Below are 26,058 nucleotides of genomic sequence, written 5' to 3'. Positions count from 1 at the left end.
ATACCCTTATCAGAGCAGTCCTAACTAATGTATGCAATCCCTATCTGATGTATTTAAAAACCTGATCATCTGTATATAACCTGTGTGAACAGGGTTCAGAGAGGAAAAATCCATGTGTGCATACAGGGTAGAACAGCTTTTGTGCAGATAGCCCAAGAGGAGTGGTGGAACTCCCCAGTCTTGTAGACACAAGAGAACAATTATGGAAACAGGAACACATGGGCTACTTGCACAGTGAACAAGTCTGTATGATCATGTTCACACACCACCAAGAAACTTGAAGACACAAAAGAGAATAGTAAAACCAAAAACACTCAGTTTGAAAAAATGTTGCAGTAATCCGCAAGTGCTAGTAAAAGATGTAAAAAAACAGGGTATTTGGTTGATACGTTTTTTGCAAAAAATGTATACTAAGCTGCTCTACCAATCTTCACGGTATACCCTTATCAGAGCAGTCCTAACTAATGTATGCAATCCCTATCTGATGTATTTAAAAACCTGATCATCTGTATATAACCTGTGTGAACAGGGTTCAGAGAGGAAAAATCCATGTGTGCATACAGGGTAGAACAGCTTTTGTGCAGATTCCTGTTTCCATAATTGTTCTCTTGTGTCTACAAGACTGGGGAGTTCCACCACTCCTCTTGGGCTATCTGCACAAAAGCTGTTCTACCCTGTATGCACACATGGATTTTTCCTCTCTGAACCCTGTTCACACAGGTTATATACAGATGATCAGGTTTTTAAATACATCAGATAGGGATTGCATACATTAGTTAGGACTGCTCTGATAAAGGTATACCGTGAAGATTGGTAGAGCAGCTTAGTATACATTTTTTGCAAAAAACGTATCAACCAAATACCCTGTTTTTTTACATCTTTTACTAGCACTTGCGGATTACTGCAACATTTTTTCAAACTGAGTGTTTTTGGTTTTACTATTCTCTTTTGTGTCTTCAAGTTTCTTGGTGGTGTGTGAACATGATCATACAGACTTATTCACTGTGCAAGTAGCCCATGTGTTCCTGCTTTTATAGACACTGTAGACTGGATTTGACCTCCCCTTCTGATCTCACCTCTGGGAGAAGGGTTCTGCAGGCTGTGGTCCTTCCTTGAATGTTAATTCTCTCCTTGCTGCTGTTATGGGTGGGCAAAAAAGACGTAATTACTTATCGGTAATGGGATTTTTCAGAACCCATGACGGCACCCTTATATTCCCTCCCATTACTTGTATGGGTGAACACTAGTTCATTTCTGGTGTGGGGGTCACTAAGTGCTTAAGGATAACACGTAGTGTTGGTGTTTAATGCTGTTTGTCCATCACCATTTGGAGGCCTTCTCGTGCTCTGTAATCCAAAAGATGGGTTGGAGAGGAGCCGCCCTTTTTTCCTGTAGGTCTCTTGTCCTTGAAGAGTGGATCCCCTCTCTCCAAAGGTCCTGAAAAATCCCATTACTGGTAATAACTTTTCTGTTCAACTAAAGTAGTAAAATCTAATCTGCAGGTATGAGTTTTATAGGGGCTAAGTCTGCGATAACACGGTATGATTAGTTAGACTCTTGTTTCGAGGTGGACAGACTCCCTTATTGGTCCATGTTTAGAATAAATGAATAAGAAGCCTTGAGGTACCAGGTAGGATAACGCAGCAGACGGCAGCTGTAATTCTCCGCACAGCAGGTACTGTCTGCCTCTCTGCTCCATGCTCATGGGACAATGAATCCAGGATGTTGGTATCCACAACAGGTTCCTGTAGGTTGGGAGTGTCAGATTCACATTCTTTTCTGCAGAAGAAGGAACTTTGGGAGGTGTGAGAGGTGAAAGAACCTGCACGTTGGCTCAGCTCTTACATTAGTCATAAGAACTGGAAGCAAACAGACAAGACCTGTGACGAAAACTAGGTAAGGATGATGGCTTTCTAAATTTTCTTGCCTCTAGCGTTGTACCAGTTAGCAAGGATGCACCTACCGTAAAGTCATCGTTGTAACTTGTAGGTCAAAATAGAAGATCTATAACTGGGTTCCCGCTTGTCATTTCTAATATGGAGATCACTTTTTTTGTGGCTGAATGACCTGCCACTTCAAGAAGGTCCGTGGGTTGGAAACGCAATGAAGCTGGGCTCAGACGGCACAAATATAGACCACAATGCCCAGACGACCAGAGGTCTCCAGATCTAAGCTCATGGCCTCATATGTGTCTGAGGCTGTATGTTCAGGTCGGGAGACCCAGGTTGAGTATGGCTATTGCAAACTGTGTACTCGCCATAAAATACTCTCGTCTGAGCCCCAGAAAGGAGACCACACTTACCTTCAGATGCTTTCTTTATAAAAAATATAGGTGTTATCAGTCTTATCCTAATTTTATCATTTGGGGGTCCAACAATTATTTTTACAATTTGGTTGCATTAATAATTATGAACGGTTTGGCTTTTACATCACATTCAGCTTTGAAGCACCCCTTCTTTATCAATCAGCTAAGCGGTGCCCAGAAAAAGACACCTAAAAGAGCTATAAACTCTCCTGTATGACTAATCTCACGGACGGATTAGCAGTTAGCTCATTCTGCAGCAGGTGACTATATATATATATATATATATATATATATATATATATATATATATATATATATATATTCTACAAAGGGGAACTCCATGATTAAAACAACGCTTCTATTTTAACTTTCATTTAAAGAGGACCTGTCATTCGATCAAAAATACAAGCTTCTGTTCTTTATTTTATTTCCACTCCTCTCCTAAGTATTTGGGGTTTGAGGTTTTTTTTTTTTTAAATCCTTCATATGGTTCCAGAGATATGAACCTTTTTATTTTGTGCTATTTTTTACGGTTTTTAGTAAGGAGGTGTGTTTTATAGGATCCTCTGGGGCGTGTCTTTAGGCTGCTCAGCATTATGACACAGTGAACCACGCCCCCTTGTCAAGACCACAAAAAGTAGAACCAAATAGAGAGCTCCAAGAATACTCAGGGGAGCAATGGGAATAAAAAATAAAAGCAAAACTGGCTAATTTTGAACTGGTTTCAGGTTCTTCTTAGGTGACGTTTCTGACTTTAGTTTGATCAATTTTTGCTGCATAACATCAGTCTAGTAAATCCTTATTTATTTATTTAGTCTGATACTTAGTAATCAAAGAAATAAAGTCAGAAATGGGAGGAAGCAACAAGGGCATGTTCCCCAGGTCCTAGGAATGGAAGCAATAAGCCTTTTTTTTTTTTTTTTTTACCTTGATCAGGGTATTTAGATGAGAGGATTAAACCTTTGCCCTAAATTAATGGAGACCTTGCTATGGCTCGGTGTGACCATCTCCTTGGTGTAATATCACTTGTTTATAGGGTAGTGTCAGATCTAGTATACACCAAACCATTCTGATGGGCAAAATCTAACCATGGGATCCAGCCTGGAGCAACCTCTTTGGCTTGACCTTAGGTTAACATCACTCTTTGCGTTTCTGGAACTCGACAAAAATTGGCCTGGAGTTGAGGTTTTTTTAAAAAAAAAAAAATCTTGGATTTTTTTGTTTAGAAAACCTTTTTATCTTTATGAACAAGTTGTATTTTAAGTGTTAATCCCCTAGTTATCTGCAGGGCATAACCAATGAAGTAATTTGATCTAGTTACCCGCCCATGATCTTAAAGTTTTTTTACAGGCGCAGTTGGCATAAAACTATCTGACACCTATTAGTAAAGCATTATCAGTAATTGCTGTGTATGTAATGTATCTGTTGACGGCACAAATGGTACAAAACAAGAGCTTTTCTAAGTCATCGAGAAGGCCTAGGAGAAAACAAGCCATGAACAACAAGCGAACTGTCAGGGGAGATGGAACAGCTGTCGCTTTAATTCCTGGTAGATTGAATCCGCTTTAAGATTTATTAACTCTCATTTGGAGGGAAACACTAAACCTGCTACTTAACTCGTTAATTCCCAGACGTGGAGCTTGATAATGCATTTCTTACAAGGGGTTGTCCACCCTTGGGTACAATTTTTATTTTTACTTAAATTCAAAAAAAAATCATTTTTGCAATCAGGTTCATTAAAAATGTTGCACCGTTTGGCTTTGAGGCTATTTTCTTTCTCATCCAACTTTGAATGTGGTCATAAAAGCTCAGAAAGAGATAAATCAAAGTTAGAAATGTTCCTGTCGGACACTCAAAGAGCTCACTGACAGATTTTCAGTTTACTCGCTCTACAGCCTGCGTTAGATAGTGTAACACATGGGGTTTAGAGGAAAAACATAATTTAGAAGACAAAAATAATTTCTAAGTCTAAAAAAAACCAATCGCCCCCAAATGTGAACAATCCCTTTAAGAGGCGCTAATCTTTAATTCTGTCTTCACATTTGCTGCTGCGATTAATACAATTTATAGTTTACCGGCCATTTTTTTGAGAGAGCCCCTACTAGATCTCATTATTCAGTTTTTCTGAAATACTGACATCAGCTTGTCAGGGAGACGCACCTCCGCTGCCTGCGATCGTCAGGACAATTACACAATTGACTGATGAGTGATGGACGAGGCCGCGGCTTCTTCCATTCATACGTCGCTTATGGGGGAACTTGCAGTGAGAATCTATATACATAGTTGTCTAAGGGTCACTTCCGTCTGACCTTCCTTCTGTCTGTCTGTCACGGATATTCATTGGTAGTCGCCTCTGTCTATCATGGAAATCCAAGTCGCTGATTGGTCGCCGCAAAACAGCCACGACCAATCAGCGACGGGCACAGTCCGGAAGAAAATGGCCGCTCCTTCCTCCCCGCAGTCAGTGGCCGGCGCTCAGCACCATACTCCCCGCAGTGTCCCCGGCGCTCCGCTCCATACTCCCCTCCATTTCAAAAACCTGACCTGCACATCCAAATATAGACTGAGTGTGAACAGGTGCTGAACCCAGAGTCGCCAACTCGTATATAGTTAAGTAAAAAGGGCAGCACACTGCAGCGCCAAAACATGCAAACTTGAAAACACGAAATTTGAACTGCATTACTGCACTAGAAATATGAAAAATGAGAGCTTTTAGCGCATAAAAATGGCCATATTTATGTGTACCTCGTAGCCACTTTACGGCATCTCTCTTATACGAGGTCCTACGCTTGACCTACCTCACTGAGAATAAACGTCTCCATCTGAATGGGTACATGTGAAATGTAAGAGAGATGCCGTAAAGTGGCTACGAGGTACACATAAATATGGCCATTTTTATGCGCTAAAAGCTCTCATTTTTCATATTTCTAGTGCAGTAATGCAGTTCAAATTTCGTGTTTTCAAGTTTGCATGTTTTGGCGCTGCAGTGTGCTGCCCTATTTACTTTACTATATACGAGTTGGCGACTCTGGGTTCAGCACCTGTTCACACTCAGTCTATGTTTGGATGTGCAGGTCAGGTTTTTGAAATGTATTCTCTAGCCTTCTGATCGTGCACTCCCTGCCTCCTAGCTTCAGGTGTTTTAATTATAGTAGGTCCAATACCCCTCCACAGAAAGAGAGAATTTGAGTCCAAGAAGAGGTTTCACATGTACCCATTCAGATGGAGACGTTTATTCTCGGTGAGGTAGGTCAAGCGTAGGACCTCGTATAAGAGAGATGCCGTAAAGTGGCTACGAGGTACACATAAATATGGCCATTTTTATGCGCTAAAAGCTCTCATTTTTCATATTTCTAGTGCAGTAATGCAGTTCAAATTTCGTGTTTTCAAGTTTGCATGTTTTGGCGCTTCAGTGTGCTGCCCTTTTTACTTAACCATACTCCCCTCCAGTCACCGCTAACAAAGGGTTAATGCCGGCGGTAACGGACCGCGTTATGCCGCGGGTAAAGCACTTCGTTACCGCCGGTATTAACCCTGTGTGTCCCCAACTTTTTACTATTGATGCTGCCTATGCGGCATCAATAGTAAAAAAAAGTAATGTTAAAAATAGTAAAAAAGCAAAAAACCTGCTATACTCGCCCTCCTTTGTCCGCTGAGGCGCTCGCGCCTGCCGCCATCTTCCTTTCCGAGCGATGCATTGCGAAATTACCCAGAAGACCTAGCGGTCTCGTGAGACTGCTAAGTCATCTGGGTACTTTTGCAATGCATCCTGGGAACGCAAGATGGTGGCAGCTGTGCGCCCATTGGCACAGCGCCGTTGGATCCCAGGAAGCGGAGAGACAGGACACTGAGGAGCAGCGACCAGAATGGTGAGTATGTTAGAACTACAAAGGGCCCTCGGATCGTTAGGTGAGTATGTTTATTTTTTATTTTTTAACCTGTGACATACGTGGCTGGGTAATATACTACGTGGCTGGGCTATATACTACGTGGCTCTGTGCTGTATACTATGTGGCTCTGTGCTGTATACTATGTGGCTCTGTGCTGTATACTACGTCACTGGGCAATATACTATGCCACTGGGCAATATACTACGTCGCTGTGCAATTTACTATGTGGCTCTGTGCTGTATACTACGTCACTGGGCAATATACTACGTGGCTGGACAATATACTACGTGGCTGGGCAATATACTACGTGGCTCTGTGCTGTATACTACGTCACTGGGCAATTACTACGTAACTGGGCAATATACTACGTGGCTGGACAATATACTACAGTGGGGCAAAAAAGTATTTAGTCAGTCAGCAATAGTGCAAGTTCCACCACTTAAAAAGATGAGAGGCGTCTGTAATTTACATCATAGGTAGACCTCAACTATGGGAGACAAACTGAGAAAAAAAAAATCCAGAAAATCACATTGTCTGTTTTTTTATCATTTTTTTTGCATATTATGGTGGAAAATAAGTATTTGGTCAGAAACAAACAATCAAGATTTCTGGCTCTCACAGACCTGTAACTTCTTCTTTAAGAGTCTCCTCTTTCCTCCACTCATTACCTGTAGTAATGGCACCTGTTTAAACTTGTTATCAGTATAAAAAGACACCTGTGCACACCCTCAAACAGTCTGACTCCAAACTCCACTATGGTGAAGACCAAAGAGCTGTCAAAGGACACCAGAAACAAAATTGTAGCCCTGCACCAGGCTGGGAAGACTGAATCTGCAATAGCCAACCAGCTTGGAGTGAAGAAATCAACAGTGGGAGGAATAATTAGAAAATGGAAGACATACAAGACCACTGATAATCTCCCTCGATCTGGGGCTCCACGCAAAATCCCACCCCGTGGGGTCAGAATGATCACAAGAACGGTGAGCAAAAATCCCAGAACCACGCGGGGGGACCTAGTGAATGAACTGCAGAAAGCTGGGACCAATGTAACAAGGCCTACCATAAGTAACACACTACGCCACCATGGACTCAGATCCTGCAGTGCCAGACGTGTCCCACTGCTTAAGCCAGTACATGTCCGGGCCCGTCTGAAGTTTGCTAGAGAGCATTTGGATGATCCAGAGGAGTTTTGGGAGAATGTCCTATGGTCTGATGAAACCAAACTGGAACTGTTTGGTAGAAACACAACTTGTCGTGTTTGGAGGAAAAAGAATACTGAGTTGCATCCATCAAACACCATACCTACTGTAAAGCATGGTGGTGGAAACATCATGCTTTGGGGCTGTTTCTCTGCAAAGGGGCCAGGACGACTGATCCGGGTACATGAAAGAATGAACGGGGCCATGTATCGTGAGATTTTGAGTGCAAACCTCCTTCCATCAGCAAGGGCATTGAAGATGAAATGTGGCTGGGTCTTTCAACATGACAATGATCCAAAGCACACCACCAGGGCAACAAAGGAGTGGCTTCGTAAGAAGCATTTCAAGGTCCTGGAGTGGCCTAGCCAGTCTCCAGATCTCAACCCTATAGAAAACCTTTGGAGGGAGTTGAAAGTACGTGTTGCCAAGAGAAAAGCCAAAAACATCACTGCTCTAGAGGAGATCTGAATGGAGGAATGGGCCAACATACCAACAACAGTGTGTGGCAACCTTGTGAAGACTTACAGAAAACGTTTGACCTCTGTCATTGCCAACAAAGGATATATTACAAAGTATTGAGATGAAATTTTGTTTCTGACCAAATACTTATTTTCCACCATAATATGCAAATAAAATGTTAAAAAAACAGACAATGTGATTTTCTGGATTTTTTTTTCTCAGTTTGTCTCCCATAGTTGAGGTCTACCTATGATGTAAATTACAGACGCCTCTCATCTTTTTAAGTGGTGGAACTTGCACTATTGCTGACTGACTAAATACTTTTTTGCCCCACTGTATGTGTCTGGGCAATATACTACTTGGCTGAGCAATATACTACGTGGGCTGTGCAATACACTATGTGGACATGCATATTCTAGAATACCCGATGCATTAGAATCGGGCCACCATCTAGTACTGTATAAACACCTCCGATTCCAACTCATGGAGTATATATATACAATACATATACCCTGTGCGGTCACTGCTAACTCCACAATAATAAAAAGAACTACTAGCTGCCACCATTGTTTATACAGACCAATTGGACACCTGTTACAGGTAGCATTAACATATGACTTCAGGGGTGCGGTTTACAGAATAAGAGGAACAGAGCTATTAAATTTTATATATTTAATATGGGAAGGTAGGCAGAGTTTATAAAAAAAAAAAAAAAAGTAAAGATAATACAAAATGGGAACAAAACAATATGGTATTTACAATAAAATGCAATAAAAGAGATAACAAAAGATAAATTAATAAATCTGATGTCATGGAAATGGCTCAGAGTTTAGCGGAAGGAGGTACTCCTTAACAAAACAGGCAGAACCCACAGCAAGTTGTTGTTATGCAACGTGTAGGAAAGGCTAAGTGCAACACGAAGGGATAAGGGAAAGTAAACAAAAAACTAGGGAAGGGGGGGGGGTGGAGACCCTTAGACAGATCTAATGTCACCCTGTCACCCTATATTGGTTCTGCACCTATCGCCGAGCAGGCTACCTAATCCCTGCCTGACCCTGGCGATAAGCCCTGCACTGGGAAGGACAAGATGAGCACTAGTCAATCCCCATTGCCGCTAAAGACAACTGGGATAGATACGTGAAACAAGGGGAACACTTAGCTTGAGTAGACTCGGAGAGAAACACCAACGTCCTCCAAACTCCAAAGAGTATAATAGCCGATTGCTACAACTCCTGTCACAGGGTAATGCAAATGGAAATATCACCCGCAACACCCAACAGGAAGTTGAGAGTTATACACACCCAGATCCAGGTGACACCATCAGAGCCGGAGGAGGTGGCAACTAGTCTGCAAAGCAAACTGCTGAGACCTTCTGCAGACAGATGCAGTGCAACAGTCTGCAGCCTCTGACACACTTACGACAGCTGTACCTTCCAGGACTGACAAAATACAAAAACCCAAATTCTGCTTTTTATTACATTAAGGTTACACCCAAATACCTCCGTTTGTGAGTTCACATGGGGACTAGTTGTGGGATTGACTGTCTGTTAGAATTTTATGAGATTCCTAGCTTTCATTATATCTTCACCCCTGGAGGTCCCAGGTGGTAGATATTGTTGTCATGTTTCCTATTGCAATTTTACCTTTCTATAGAGATGAGGCATGACATGGATAGCATCATCCATCAGCCAATATTAAGTAGGAGGTGTTTGACTGGCCTTACAGTGATGTGCGTAAATGCGTTGTGTTCTTCCCTTCACTGCGATGCTGAAAATAGATCTCCCATAAATATCAGACCGATGCAAACCCCAATATTCATCACTGACCACTGGTTCAAGAAAGTCTTTGTACAGAGGAAGCTCTTGCCTTGGACATGTACTTCTCCGACTCTGAATATATAAACCTAAGCTTTCGTGGCTGGTTCTCTGTGCAGATCTCTGGCTGTAATTAACTTGTCATTACAGGAGGTCCCTACTTCCATGGAGCTTGAAGTATCAGCTCTTTATCACTTTTCTGGTTATAATTAATCCCATACTTTCAAGGTGATGTCCTACTTTAATGGAGGTTGAAGTGTCTGCTCTTTCTCACTTCCCCATTTTTAATTAATCCCATACGTTCAATGTGAGGGTGATATGTTCTCTCTCCGGAGTTGTCTTTATGGATTTAAATTTTTCTCTATGACAGAGCTCATTAAAAAGAGAGATGAAATGGTTACTCCCAGTTATTCAGTCTGAATGAGCTCACTGACCAATTCTCAGTTTACTTATTCTGTTGCCAGCCATAGAAAATGCAACACAGAGTCTATACAAGGCAAATTGGGCAACATTTTCAATGATCTCAATTGCAAAAATTATTCTAAGCACCAAATACATTTGTGGTGACAGAAGAGTCAGAGATTGCTCTTAAGAAAGACCGCACGGACCAGGTCTCATCCCACTGAACACCCACACTCCTTCCCCATCGGCAGAATACTACTCAGACAACACAGGTTGAGTGTAACACACCGGTAGTAATTTATTGGATCGCTAACAGTCAACCCTATTTAATAAAGTCCCAGCAAATACGCAAAATGGTGCAAAAGACAGTCTTACCCTTCCGCTGACTTCCCGGGAATAAGAACATGTGACTTAGGGGCTTCCAGGGCCATCTACCCCAACAAGTTGCACCCTGCTTTTGGCAGGAATCCACAGCAATCTTGGGAAGCTGACAGAGTACATTGAGGTATGTGACCAGGTGACCTGATTGTCTCAACCTTGGTTCTCCAAATGTATTTGAGGGTTCAGTGATGGTCAATGAAGCAGCTCTTGTTCAGGGCATTCCTCCACAGGATTGGAGGAAGGTGAGAGAAGATAATCCCTCATTGTTTGACTGTGCAATTTGCATATTTTGTCCTTCAAAGGTTGTAGAATAAAAAACTGCAGGGCTGGTACAGTGGGTAATCGGCGGGCATTCAATGTCTTTGTCCTCCAAGGTTTCTTAAAAGAATAAATAGTAGGGGCTGATACATTAGGTAATCAGCAGGCCTTCAACAAATCAAGATACAACAAGAGTCAACATGCAGGCTCATATGAACAACAGCACGTGTCTCTTGACCTACTAAATAATACTTCTGACATAATTATGAGAAATACTGTGCCATTACAACATGTAATTAAGTTAAAAAAAAGTCACCAAAGGTGGACAGCTCCTTGTTAATTTCATACAGCTCTCGGGAGCAAAGTCAAATTGTTAAGGTGGCATCACACTGCATCTATTCAGGCAAACTTTACACGTAGTCACTACTGTTAGTGCCCCAAAAAGTTCAACACCACCCCCAACATTATAAATTAAAGCTAGATTCACACATCCGTTTCTCATATACATCCATCTAACTTCAGCTGCCGAAGTTCACAACAGTTCTGATATTTGACATGTTTTTTGCCTTGCCATGTCCTTTGTATAAATTAGTTGATTTAGTCTATATATTTGTTTTTTTTTGCAGGACAATGAAAAACAAAGACACAATGGGTTCTAAATGGACACATTTCATCTCGTGTCTCTACTTCCTAGTCTGCTACACAGTGCGGAGTTTTACATCTAGCATTCTACCACCTTCAGGACTATCCATCGCTTCTACTGCCAATGACGCCATTGCTATTGATAGAACTAATTCTTCACTTGAGCTTGACCATGGTGCAACCAAAATCGGCCACCTCATTGCCAATGAGTCCACCACTGCAGATGTCCTTCTCCATCAGTCTAACATCTCTCCAGATTCCAAAGTCAATGGTAACCCCAGCAAAGATTTACTAGATGAAGATGAATACGTCTATACGTTCACCAATATCACCGCTACCTCAAACCTGACAACGTTAAATCTACCCAATTCAACGCATTATAAAATTTGGCATCATCTCTTAAACTTCCCGAACAATGTAATCTGTCACTTTTATCAAGGGGATGGCTATATAAAAAAAGGTAAGAAGCCATAATTTTACACTTGTAGTCATAATGTAAGGCGCAGGTTGTGTTGGGTAAGAAGTGGTGTAAATATTTTTTCTTTTCCTCTTTGTATTTTTACATTTTTTAATAACCCTGGAGGCGTCATATCCTCATTTATAGAAAATATTCAAATAAAATATATACTGTACATAGAGATGAGGGGATTGATCCATGGAGGCTTGCAGTCGAATTTCCCTAAATTTTTGGATTTGTGAAAATTTAAACACTTTGAAATTTGATTCGCAATTCACAAACAAAAAAACCTTACCCGGTCCCATTTCCCACATCAGAGAACGGACTAACCTCCTTTTACATGGCAGTTCAGGCTTCCCCATAATGCCCTGCAGCTATGATATCTAATGGATGATCAAACCTTGTACAGTGGTGGTCCATACCGAGACCATAGCAGGTCAGCTGTTCTCATGGAAGCACAGTTTGTATGGCAGACTGATTTCCATATTCAGATTCACTGAGTGTCCTCGCTCTCTCTTGTAGAGGATAACCTCTTATGGTCAGTGGGGTCCCCTCTCTTCTGTAGAGTGTAACCTCTTATGGTCAGTGGGGTCCTCTCTCTTGTAGAGTGTAAGCTCTTATGGTCAGCAGGGTCCCCTCTCTCCTGTAGAGTGTAAGCTCTTATGGTCAGTTGGGTCCTCTCTCTCCCTCCTGTAGAGTGTAAGCTCTTATGGTCAGCAGGGTCCTCTCTCTCCCTCCTGTAGAGTGTAAGCTCTTATGGTCAGTTGGGTCCTCTCTCTCCCTCCTGTAGAGTGTATGCTCTTATGGTCAGTGGGGTCCTCGCTCTCTTTTGTAGAGTGTAATCTCTTAGGCCGGCGTCACACTAGGCGTAAGTAAATACGGTCCGTTTTTTACGGCCGTATTACGCAGTAATTGTTCCCAAACACTGTTCCGTATTCAATGCGAGGATGCGATTTTTACGCACAAATTTATCCGTGTGTCATCCGTATGGCATCCGCATGGCTTCCGTACGGCGATTTTTTTCTCGCAGGCTTGCAAAATGGAAATATCATGGATCCATCGGCTCAAATATTCTTAAAAACATATATAAAGTCTATATATATATATATATATATATATATATATATATATATATCTATCTCTATCTATATATATATCTCTATCTATCAGTGAGACACATATATATTTATATATTTATACTTAATTCCGCGCTAGAAAGCAGAAAAGCCGGTAATTCAATTGCCTATCTCCTTCACAAACCCGACAGGATATGAGACATGGTTTACATACAGTAAACCATCTCATATCCCTTCTTTTATTACATATTCCTCTTTAGTAATGTAAAAAGTGTCACATTATTAAAAAGTATTTTAATGAAATAAAGATAGGGTGTTTTAATATTTTATTATACTCATAATCCACCTGAAGACCCTTGTCACCTGAAACAAAGTTAAAAAAAACAAACAACAATATTCCATACCTTCCGTCGTTAGTCTTGTCCCGCGCTGTAAATCCATCTTAAGGGGTTAAATCATTTTACACTCAGGAGCTCTGCTAATGCAGCTGTGCTCCTGACTGTAAAACTTGGTGAATGAATGGAATGCAGGGGAATGTACTGTAGTTACCTCGAGTCACGGTGATGCGCCCTATGCTGGATGAACTCATATGAACTTGAGCGTGGGAAAATATTCTGCAAAGTTCCCAGGCTTGAGTTCATATGAGCTCATACAGCAGAGGGCGCATCACCGCGACTCGAGGCAACTACAGTACATTCCCCTGCATTCCATTCTGTTGTGAATTCCGCTCTTGGGCTCCCTCCGGTGGTTGTAAGTGGCACTTTTGTGAGTTCTGCTCTTGGGCTCCCTCCGGTGGTTTTAAGTGGAATGGCTGCTCCTTGGATTTAGCAGTCTGCAGCTGCTTCCACTGATTGTCTTTCTGCTCGGCTTGTATGCCTGGCTCTTCCCTTCAGCCAGTGCAACTTGTCAATGGTTCCTGGTTGGATTCACATCTCTGCTTGGATTTCCCTGATATCCTGTCCAGTTCAGCAAAGATAAGTCCTTGCTTTGCTCTTTTCTGTCTACATGTTGTGGACTTAATTGTTCTGTACATTCTATGTTTTTTTGTCCAGCTTGTCAGTATGGATTTTTTCAGTTAAGCTGGAAGCTCTGGGAAGCAGATTTTCCCTCCACACCTTTAGTCAGGTGTGGAGATTTTTGTAAACTGTGTGGATTTTTTCTAGTTTTTATACTGACCGCACAGTATCCTGTCCTGTCCTATCTATCTAGCTAGACTGGCCTCCTTTGCTACATCCTGGTTTCATTCTATGTATGTCTTTTCCCTCTCCACTCACAGTCATTATTTGTGGGGGGCTATCTATCCTTTGGGGATTTTCTCTGAGGCAAGATAGCTTTCCTGTTTCTATCTTTAGGGGTAGTTATTTCTCAGGCTGTGACGAGGTGTCTAGGGAGTGACAGGAACATCCCACGGCTACTTCTAGTGTTGTGTTGAGCTTAGGAACTGCGGTCAGTACAGGTACCACCTCCTCCAGAGCTCGTCCCATGTTGCTCCTAAACCACCAGTTCATAACACATTCATTCACCAAGTTTTACAGGCAGGGGCAGCTGCATTAGCAGGCTCCTGGGTGTAAAATGATTTAACCCCTTCAAGTGGATTTACAACGTGGGACGTGACTGATCGTCGGAAGGTATGGAATATTGTTGTTTTGTTTTTTTTAATTTTGTTTCAGGTGACAAGGGTCTTCAGGTGGATTAAGAGTATAATAAAATATTACAACACCCTGTGTCTTTATTTCATTAAAATACTTTCTAATATTGTGTGTTTGTTTTAACAAACATTTAGAACTATTGGATTAATAATGGATAGGTGTCATAATTGATGCCTCTCCATTATTAATCTGGCTTAATGTCACCTTACAATAGCAAGGTGGCATTAACCCTTCATTACCCCATATCCCACCGCTACAGGGGAGTGGAAAGAGAGTGGCCAAGTGCCAGAATAAGCGCATCTTCCTGATGTGCCTTTTCTGGGGTGGCTGGGGGCAGATGACTTTTAGCCGGGGGGGGGGGGGCAATAACCGTGGACCCTCTCCAGGCTATTAATATCTGCCCTCAGTCACTGGCTTTCCCACTCTGGCGGAGAAAATTGCGCGGAAGCCCACGCCAATTTTTTTCCGGGATTTAACCCTTTAATTTAATAGCTAGAGACCCCAAATTTGACACACAGACACTTCTTACATTACTAAAGAGGAATATGTAATAAAAGAAGGGATTACTGTTTGTAAACCATGTCTCACATCCTGTCGGGTTTGTGAAGTAGATAAGAAAAGACGGCAATTGAATTACCGGCTTTTCTGCTATCTAGCGCTGCATTAAATATAATTATATATATATATATAATGTGTGTCTCACTGACATAGTATAGGTATATACATACACATATATATATATATATATATATATATATAAATATATATATATATATATATATATATATATATATATATATATACCTATACTATGTGTACACATTTATTCTACCTATTCTATTCTGTCAGTATGATTTTACTGTACACCGCGCTGAATTGCCTGCTTTTCTATAGAACACCGCTGCGTATTTCTCACAAATCACACTGGTCCGTGTGTAATCCGTAATTTTCTCGCCCCCATAGACTTTATTTGGTGTATTTTTTGCGCAATACACTGACAAACACAACATGCTGCGATTTTCTACGCCCGTAACATACCGTATATTACGGATGCGTAATATACGGCAGATAGGAGCTGGGTCATAGAGAATCATTGAGCTGTGTGCAATGCGTATTTTCTGGACGTATTTTCTGCGCTCATATGTCCGTAAAACTCGCTAGTGTGACGCCGGCCTCATGGTCAGCGGAGTCCTCTCTCTCCCTCCTGTAGAGTGTAAGCGCTTATGGTCAGCAAGGTTCTCTCTCTTCTCCCCATATGTATTTTCTGTACAATTACAAGCTTTCCAGTGTTCAGATTTGTCCAACTTTATTTGCTGCAAAAAAAATGGGTGGGGGGGGGGGGGGGGATTCGGTGATGTCTGCAACTTAGAATTTCTAAAGTTCCATTCATTTCTAATAATTGAGTTTTCCATATATTTCAAAATTGTAAGTACAAGCGTATTTCTACATTTAGAAGAAAAATATTTGCCGGTGGGATATTTTGAATAATCGTTAGCCGCAATAACTGCGCTCAACCACTAAAGGAAATCTTTCTAAAAATAAGAGCATGGTTGCTCTTCCTTTCCTCGTTTTATTGCATATACCTATTTTTTTTTTATTCAATATAAAAAAAATAGTCTATCAGCTCACCCTTGAAATTGATCACAGCAGGTGCAGTTATCCACGAAGGTGCAAGGAATGGCGATCAGGCCCACATGTAAAATTGATCCAAAATTATCCAGCACATCTTTTTGATTTTTCTTTTTTTAATTTTTCTTTATTCAAATCCTCTTAAAAACATTTTTAGAGATCAAGACAGATAGTTAAATTTTCATGCTCATGTGGAACTAGCTATCCCTTTCTGTCTTGATCTCTAAAAATGTTTTTAAGAGAATTTGAATAAAGAAAAAGTTTTTTTTTTTTTTTTTTAAATCAAGAAGATGTGCTGGATAGTTTTGGATTATTTTTTTTAATTTAATCACAATTACAAGTTTTTAGCTGTTGATACAGAACAAAATACATAAGCCTTAAAAAGGGTTTCTCAATACTGTACATATTTTTTTCAGTTTAGTTTTCTAATTAATTACGTAAAATAAGCCCTTTCATATTCTTGTATATTTCCTTCTCATTTATCCTGCACTCTGACCTGAGCGCCCTTGAATCTAAACATTACAACAAAGCTCAGGTCTATACATGGTTAATAATGGCTTTGAAGATGCGCAATAAATAGATTTGCACACGCAATGGGCAAATTAAATCCAGTTGACTGAAATAATACTGAAAATCACATATAAGTGAATATATTTATATATAGAAGATAGCAAAAGATGTGCGGCATATACAAAACATACCAGTCATAAATTGATAACCATAAACTTGTATTATACCCATCCTCCACATCTAGCGAAGGGAGACCCTTCCTGTACATACACAGATGGACACAGAGTCAATTGTTATGATCTGGTGGCCTAGGAGCAGCATGAGATGTACTCTGGAGAAGGTGGTACCTGTACTGACCGCAAACCCTGAACTTAACAACACAACTAGATGTAGCCGTGGGATGTACCTAACGCTCCCTAGACACCTCGACACAGCCTGAGGACTAAATACCCCTAAAGATAGAAACGGAAAACTATCTTGCCTCAGAGAAAATCCCCAAAGGAAGGACAGCACCCCACAAATATTGACTGTGAGAGGAGAGGGAAATGACATACGCAGACTGAAATCAGAATTTAGCAGAGGAGGCCATTCTAGCTAAATAGAAAGAATAGGACAGAGTACTATGCAGTCAGTATTAAAACACTAGAAAATATCCACCACAGAAAATACAAATCTCCACATCTGACTAAAGACATGGAGGGTATATTTGCATCTCCAGAGATTCCAGCAAGGCTGAAGGAATCCTACACAGACAAAGCTGGACAAGACAAAACAAGAAAATGCACTGAACTATTAAACCCACAGCATGTGAACTGCAAAAACAAAGCCAGGACTTATCTTTGTAGATATGGACTGCAAAACAGGAGAGACCAGTCAGAGATGTGAATCCTCCAAAAACAATGGACAACTGGCACTGACTAAAGAATCAAGCCAGACTAAATAGCCCAGACCAAATTGTGATAAGTGGACCCACCTGATGAATGCTGCGATCCAAAGACAGCAGCACTACCACTCATCACCACCGGAGGGAGCTCAAGAGCAGAATTCACAACAGTCAATGTTGAAATTTAAGTTGGATTCTCTGTTCTTCATCCAACACACAGTTTTATGCCCCTGTAGTGTTAGGACAACCCGCCTAGAGTTATTGAAGCCTCATTCTAAACAGTGGGCTGGTCTTATCGGTCTACAAAGACCTTGCGCTTCAGTACTTTGAAAAGTCTTCATCCAAATATACCCATGTACTGTACCTTGCACTCCCTGGTATCAAATGACTAAATCACAGCTAGTAAGAAGAATATTAAAGTGGTGCACGCCACTAAATGGCGTACGCCATTAAATACACTCCTCGATATTGAAATTGCAACATCAAGAAGGAAAAATTGTGGAATAATGGCAATGACAGGATGGATAGACAGGCTATTGATCTGCAAATAATGATAAAAAGGAACTGAATTTTCAAAACATCTCAATTTATTCAGTCTGGATTATGAGCACCACGCAGAGAGATCTCTGCATTTGCAGCCTTGGCTTCAATCGGTGAGATTATTATTGGTCGTCTAAGGAAGGTTCTGCAACTGAATGCATTTTGGCAAATCATCAAGATCCGCTGCTGGCAGCTCCTTTGTAATCACCGACCAATAACGTCCCAGATGTGCTCGATGGGACACAAGTCCAAAGACGCTGCAGACCATGGCAGCAAATTTAGGCTGGTGTGACCCTGCGTTGTCAAAAAATAAAAAACAATTGTAAAAATAAAAAGGTTATGGCTTAAATAGTTAAGACAGCTGTGACATCACAAATGTCTTTTTTTGCTGTTATATCACATCAAAGTTTCAGTCAGGCAAATGGGTTAATGTCAGGTGAGATGCCGTGACAAGACAACTGGTTTTCAGACCCATAACATATTGTGACATTACTTTCTTTTCTAGATCCAGAAGTGAAGAAGACATATTTTGGAGGCTACAAGCTGCTTGCCATGTTCTTGGCTATGGCTGGGGTACTTGCATGTCTGCTTATTCTGATCTACTGCATCTACATTCGACAGCACAAAGAGGAAATGTTTTCCCACCACAGACTCTACGGAGAAGGTTTTGAGGATCCTGGTATGTGCATAGATTATTGGGTTGTTTTTTATGTTTTATAAGTGATAAGAGGTTACAACTGTTGTCTTACGCCACTTGGGTCCTAAATTGAAATTTCCATCAAAGCCAACTTTGTGTGGCTATTCTGTGGCTACTCTGCTTTCATCCCATGCTACAAAAGCATACTGATTCCATACTGATATTGTAAGGGATGTATATGCCGATATTGACGCTCGCCGACTCCACTCGTCGCACAACATCGTCGACATGACACTTGTGCTGACACTCTAGAGTGAGTGTGAAGAAGACCTAAAAATCGAGTTGCACTTTCGGAAAGAGAAGATTGAGCTTTGTGATAAGTCCATAGCTTTGCACGCATGGCTATAAACCAACTGCTGCTTGGTATTTGATTTCCACAGTTTTTATGTTTGGTACTCTCATTTGTTGTGTTGTGAACTCTGACATTGCAATAAAGGAATAGTGAGATGGTCATACAACTCAGACAGGGATTGCAACGATATGCTCGGACTGGTCAGCAGCTCACCCAACCATAGTGTGACGGCTGCATAGAAATACATGATGTCACGCTTGGGTCTGGAGAATCGACGACCAGTCTGAGCAATGTGTTATAAGGCAATCTGACTCTTCCCTAATGCAGATGAATTTTTGGGTCAATTCCTCCTTGAAAGTTCTTTTCCTATGTATAGATCAATTAAATGGCGTTTGACCCACCCATAGAATCTATATATATATAATTGTCTAAGGGTTTTTCCGTCTGTCTGTCTTTCTGTCTGTCTGTCTGTCTGTCTGTCTGTCCTGGAAATCCCGGCTCTCTGATTGGCGGCCTCGACCAATCAGAGACCGGCACAGCATCGACGTAGAAATCCCGCGTCTCTGATTGGTTGAGGCTGCCAGGCCTCGACCAATCAGTGACGAGCACAGCGACGATGATGTCATAAAGGACGTAGATATCCCGCGTCTCTGATTGGTCGAGGCCTGGCGGCCTCGACCAATCAGCAACGGGCACAACAACGATGATGTCATAATGGTTGCCATGGCAATGATGATGTCATAAAGGTCGCCTCGACCAATCAGCGATGGGCACAATCTGCCGCGAATTCTGGAATCATCATTGTCCATATACTACTGGGACATGCATATTCTAGAATACCCGATGCGTTAGAATCGGGCCACAGTCTAGTAGGAGATAACTTTCTAACAGATTGGGGGTCCAAGCACTGGAATCCTGAGAACGAGGCTCATAAATACCTCGTTAGAATGAAAACTGCAGGAGGTAGCCAAGCTCTCTATATTTATGTCCTACAGTCCCATTAACAATGAATGGAGCAGTTGGGTGCATGCTCGGCCACCACTCTTGTCTGATGGGGCATTTCAGATCATCTGACTTGTTTGGAGCCTCTTGACTCTCCCCTATTCGATAATTTTTCAAGAGATAAGGATTGGGTAGCTTGAAATCAAATGTCCAATACTTTTGTTCCTCAGCTAGATAAGCTACCACCAGGGTCTGAGAGCAACTTAAGCCCCCCAAATATATTACACTAACGCCAGCCAAACCTTCTGATATCATCAAGTTTCACCAACAGTTTAATGTGTATGAGGGCCACTTGACTCTCCCTTATTAGATCATTTTTTCAGGAGATAAGGATTGGGTAGCTAGAAATCAAATGTCCATTACTTTCAACCTGCAGCTAGATAAGCTACAGCCAGGGTCTAAGAGCAGCTTGAGCCCTCCAAATATATTAGACTGATGTCAGCCGAGCATTCTGATATTGGCAGGTTTCACCAACAGTCTAATGTGTATGGGTCATCCGGGCAGATGAGGAGTTAAGGATTGGGCATGTCCAATGATGGACTGTTAATTTGTTTGTTCTCCTGGAGATGAGCCTCCTCCAGAACTGTCTGGTAGTGCCTCTCATCAAGAACACGGGAGCCCTGAGCCGAGCAAACGCTTCCTATGTATTGGACAGGGCCGAGATAGCTGCCGGGCAAACGATAGGTTGAACAATTGTGTGGCTGACACCCATCTAAAGATTATTAAGGGCTTTATTTTGCTTTCCCTACCGAAAAACCAAGACAAGAGGATTTCTAAGTGTGCACATCCCTAACATACAAGTAATTTTGGGTGGTCATTGGATTTTATTGAACTCATGAACCTGGACCAGTTTTGCAATCTGGTTCAGAATAACTCGGTTGTTTCGCATATTACCGAGGACTCTGCTACAAAACATTTCTACCAATGAACTAATTGTGGACGGCACATCATCTGCTTAGTACGGCAACAAAACGAATCCAATGACCGAAAGACCAAAATAACGAGATTTCACAGTAACAACTGGCTCCCCATTGCTATTATCATTCTAAAGATGGCATCAAATACATGAACACAGGATATCTCCCGGCCTCTAGCCCCCTCAGATCAACCATGGTGAACTTCTAACATCTAAGGATTTAATGAGCTGTGGCTATTAACGGTGCTGGAGAGACACAGCGAAACAGAGGTTAACGATATTCCTTCAGCAAGAGATAAAATAATGAACGGTCGTCAGCTGCGGTGATATGCATATCCTGTGTCTGTTACCAATACTAACATTAGCATTTATTTTCCCATAATTTGGCTCGAATGTGGTTTTATAAAAATTGTCATTTTTCTATCACTCTTGGAGACCACTTACGGCTTTGAAATCAAGAAGACTACCTGAACATAATGTTTTAAGCTCATGCAATAATTTGTATTGCCAGGGTGATTCAGTAATGTCTTCTTTTGGTGCTGGTTAACGCAAATATTCCCCAAAAACCTGAGCTTGGAGCACTTGGTGTTTGTTTGTCTTTTGTCTCCCCTTGTTTGCAAATTTCGTAAATCCTGATGAGCCATGAACAGGTTGTTGTCAGTACCGAGCAAAGTTACGGTTGGTCACCATCTACGGTCCCCATGGCGGCCATATACGGGAGGTGTCTACTATAGTACACGATTGTGTGTATATTGCCTGTTGAGAAGCAATGCATTTGGAAAGAGCTTTTTTTGCTCTTAAAGGGGTTGTTTAGTTTCAGAAAAATCTCTGTCCCCGGCTACCAAACACTCCCCCTCTACGGGTTCAATGCCGAGTCTCCGCCACTGCTCCCGGGGGTCTGTTATTATCTGAAGCACTGACATCACTGCGATAGCGCTGCAGCCAGCCAGTGACTGAGCTCAGTGGTGCTACCTTAGGTGACCGTACAAGCCGCTCAGGGCCACTGAGCTCAGTCACTGGCTGCAGCACTGTTGAAGTGCTGAAGATAATAATGGATACAGAGGCGAGATCTCCTAAACACAATCTCAAAATGTGATAACCTTTTTAAAGCTACAAACATTTTTTGACAGTTGTGGGAAAATTCAGCAAAGTAAAAATGCTTTGAGAAACAGAAGTTTAAATAGTTTATTTTCATTCAATGATGAACAAAATGGAAAATGAATGACAAAAAGTGAATTAATCAATATTTGGTGGCCACCATTTGCTTTCATCAGATCTTCCAGATACATGTGCTCACAGTTTTTGAAGGAACTCAACAGGTAGGTTTTTTCAAACATCATGGAGATCTAACCACAGATCTTTTGCACAATCACCCCAAACATCCAGCCAATGTCATTAAGAGCTATCTTCAGTGTAAAGAAGAACAAGGAGTCCTGGAAGTGATGATCCGGCCCCCACAGAGCCCTGACCTCACATCATCCAGTCGGTCTGGGACAGATGAGACAGAAGGATTTGCACAAGCGACATCCACAGAAGATATGTGGTCAGTTCTCCGAGATGTTTGGAACGACCTCTCTGTCAAGATCCTTCAAAAACTGCGTACAACTACCTGAAGAACTGACTCTTTTGAAGGCAAAAATTGGTCACCAAATCGATTTTAGATTTCTCTTTTGTTCATTCACTTTGCATTTTGTCAATCGACAAAAAGAAACAATTAACTCTTCTATTTTTTAAAGTATTCTTATTTTGGGGCATTTTTCCCACACCTGCCAAAATCTTTTGCACAGTACCGTTCACAAGAAGTTTTTAGAGGACTTCCTTTTATGGAGTACTTTTACCGCTTCAAAAAAACTCTTGTGATTTTATTTTTTCATGGGAAATCCACTTCCAGATCATATGAAGAGGGTTTTATTTTTCTTCCTGAGAATTTATAAAAAAAGCAAATGTTTGGTATACAAAAAACCCAGAGGAACCTAATGGATCACACTCCATAGAAGGAAAACAATTGGAAAAAAAAAGCTTTCTAAACTCCATCAAAAACTCTCCGAAATGGAGAGTTTCCTGGATCCGTTTCCACTTAAATTAAATGAATGTCTCAAAAAACTCCACGTGAACATAGCCAAATGGTTAATTATATTTAGATTCCAACTTTTTCTGACAATCCAGTATTTCCTCAGGTTAGTATCTGCTACGCCGATAACATAAATAAAGTATTCTGCTGGATAATGGTTACCTCTGTTTTTATCTGAATTCCCACTAACTTGTCTCTTGTGTTCTTTCTGGGCAGTGCTTCACCTGGACACTCCCGTAGACCATCTTGACTTCTTCTCCTTCAGAGATACAGAGTTGACTCCCGCTCCGACGCCACAACACAAATGTCATAAAACAGAGACCTATGAAACTAATGGAGACTACAGAGTAGAAGCCCCCAAGGGCATTTCAACCAACGATTATCTACATCAGATGATCCACATGGGCTCCATTAAGCAATGAATGACCCGTCTACCGAGCTACAGCTACATTTGTCTAGGATGAAACATGAGAAAGTTGGTTTCTTGATGTCAAATGAATGGATTCAATAAGCTCATAATTGGAATAGAGTACCCATGTGTCCAAACCTATTGAGGTGGCTTATACCTACCACATTTCGAGATGTTTTTTGCTTTGTCTTAACTAGAGATGAGCAGATTTCACAAGCTTTGAGTTTCTAAATCGCTCGGATTTAGCAGGGAATTCATCTCTGCAAACTATATGTCTTTTATTAAGCTCTGGGGTCTGAAAGGACCCCAGAGCATAATAAATGTAAGATGTAGCACTCACCTCTCCAACCATAACTGCTTCTTGTTGTCCCCTGTATGGTAGTCAGCACCTCTTCTTACCACCGACGAGCATTGAAACCTCAGGCCAGAACTTCCATCAGCAACCAGTTTTGGCGCAAAGGTAAAAGGTCGGAAGGGTCCGATATCCGCTGGTAAAGTGTAATTAAAACTCATATTTATTTTGAATTAGTTTAGAAGAAAAATAAAATAAAAGCTAATAGCAGCATAGGGACACCGGGTCTACATGTTTTGAGACCAGCAGCTCATGATTGAGTCACTGCTGGACTCAAAATGCGTAGAACCGGTGTCCCTCTGCTACTATTGGCTTTTAATTTATTTTTCTTTAACTCATTCATGACATATGATGTACAATTACGTCATTACAGCAGATTCAGCGTGAGAAAGGCATGTTCGTGCCGAAACGTTGCGAAAGTTAATCTGTCTTTCAATCAGGTCAACCTGTATTTTTTCTTTGTTGTATGGTGGTGGTATTTGCCTCATTGGTCTACATTGAAGAAGAGGCAATGAGGACCGTTTGGGAGACAGTGAGCAGCGGAGGTTGCTGCAGTCAAGGATTTTTCCAGCCCGTAACAGTTCAGCAAAATGGCCACCAGCCGACCAAAATTTTGCTGAATATGTGCGGAGAAAATGCATAAAAATCGATATTTCTGAGAATACAGATTTTTGAATAATTCGAGAAAAATTTGTTTCCACTCCAATAAATTCGTTCAACGCTTGTTTTAATAATCTCTGGAAATATGTAGATATAACATTAATTTTGTAAATATTTGGTTCTGCATAATTCATCTATAGGGTAAATATTTCCAGCTTAGTGATGAGCTGTTCTTCACAAAGCCAACTTTTAGCCGGAAAATCCGTAACACAAATTGACCCGCTAAAGATTACAAATTCGCACCAGAAGTCAATGATTGTAGCAGTTTTTCGTCGCACAAAATTTCTCAAAATCTCATCCTCATTACTAATTCTCTAATAAGCAGCAGATTTTCTACTTTTAAATATGGGTCAACAATCCGACACATTTCAGTCCTATGTGGCCGTTACCTTTAGGAATATGTTCTACAAAGAATTGCCGAGGCAGTTCTGGAACATAACCGGCTGTAACCGAAAATCAGAACAAGTTACGTCACGCAATTTGTTTGCAGAGTTTTACAACTTTTCGCGTAGCTTTTTTCTGTACATACGATGTAAAATGCGGTGAACTGACGTCTGATATGATGACGCATTTTACGAAATATCTTGTGGTTTCTCGTTTCATAAAGCAAAATGTGATTGTTAACCGCTTCGTAAAAAAAAGTAAAAATAAAGCCGCGTCCTTTCTTCAGGCTCGTTCCTCAGTGTTTGTTCTTGTCAGAGTCATTGGTTGCAGCTCTTGGGATTCTTTTTGTGAATGTAAGAAGGACAATGTCTGTAAGGGAATTTCATTACACTCATTATTTACATCATTTTCTATAGGTTTCCCTTTATGCCACCAAACATCAACTCTCCAAGATCTTTGAAGGTCACCTGTGCTATCGGGCAACAAGACTTTAGCAGCAGATCCATTAACATGGAACAATTATTTTAATTTTTTTTCTCCATAAATTAATAGTACTTGTGAAAATAAGAACATTTGTAAATATATTTTATCAGAGAAATCCTCTTCTTTCTTCTCCTGGACTGATTTTTCATTCTCAATTCATTGGTAAAGTCTACAGTTTTCCATAGCACCAATTGTAATCTCCTGTCTCAGTAATGAGGAAATCTGTTGTCACTGAAGACAGACTTTACCAATGAATTGAGAATGAATAATCAGTCCGGGAGAAGAAAATGACGATTACTCTTAAATCTGGTAAGTTGTTCTGAAATGGGACATGGGTATATTTGAAGAGCATCCCACAGATGTTCGATTGGATGAAAATCATGGGACCACAGATAGTACATCATCACTGTGAACTCTTTGTCTTGTCCCTTAAGACCATCTTCTTTGCATAGCGTGTCCACAAGGTCAGCATTAGGGGTGGGAAAGCTAGGTATTTGCCTAGTGCCCCCACTCCCCAGGAGCCCTCAGCATCTACAGCAAATATTAATACTAATTTCTAATGCTGAGACAGATTAAGGATATTCTATGATATCACAGTCATGTGACCATAATGTCACCACAGGTCTTGTACTCTGGGTGACTTTAGGACCTTTGGTGACATCATGATCAGGTGACTGGTCTTATGTCCATGATGTCAC

The 26,058-nt window shown here is 41.1% G+C and overlaps 1 protein-coding gene across 1 annotated transcript; it reads left to right on the top strand.

Annotated features, from left to right (window-relative positions):
- The first annotated feature begins 1,620 nt into the window (after positions 1-1,620).
- GFY (golgi associated olfactory signaling regulator) lies at positions 1,621-25,162 on the top strand. Its single transcript, XM_069741386.1, has 4 exons — positions 1,621-1,896; positions 11,335-11,810; positions 18,600-18,773; positions 23,289-25,162. Exons 2-4 carry the CDS (start codon positions 11,339-11,341, stop codon positions 23,492-23,494), a joined length of 852 nt encoding a protein of 283 aa, XP_069597487.1. The 5' UTR covers positions 1,621-1,896; positions 11,335-11,338; the 3' UTR covers positions 23,495-25,162.
- The last annotated feature ends 896 nt before the right edge of the window (positions 25,163-26,058 follow it).

The sequence above is a fragment of the Ranitomeya imitator genome, chromosome 10 (assembly GCF_032444005.1).
Source record: "Ranitomeya imitator isolate aRanImi1 chromosome 10, aRanImi1.pri, whole genome shotgun sequence".
Taxonomy (NCBI): domain Eukaryota; kingdom Metazoa; phylum Chordata; class Amphibia; order Anura; family Dendrobatidae; genus Ranitomeya; species Ranitomeya imitator.
The sequence above is the reverse complement of the archived record's forward strand: the minus strand, read 5'-3'. Positions and strand labels throughout refer to the sequence as shown.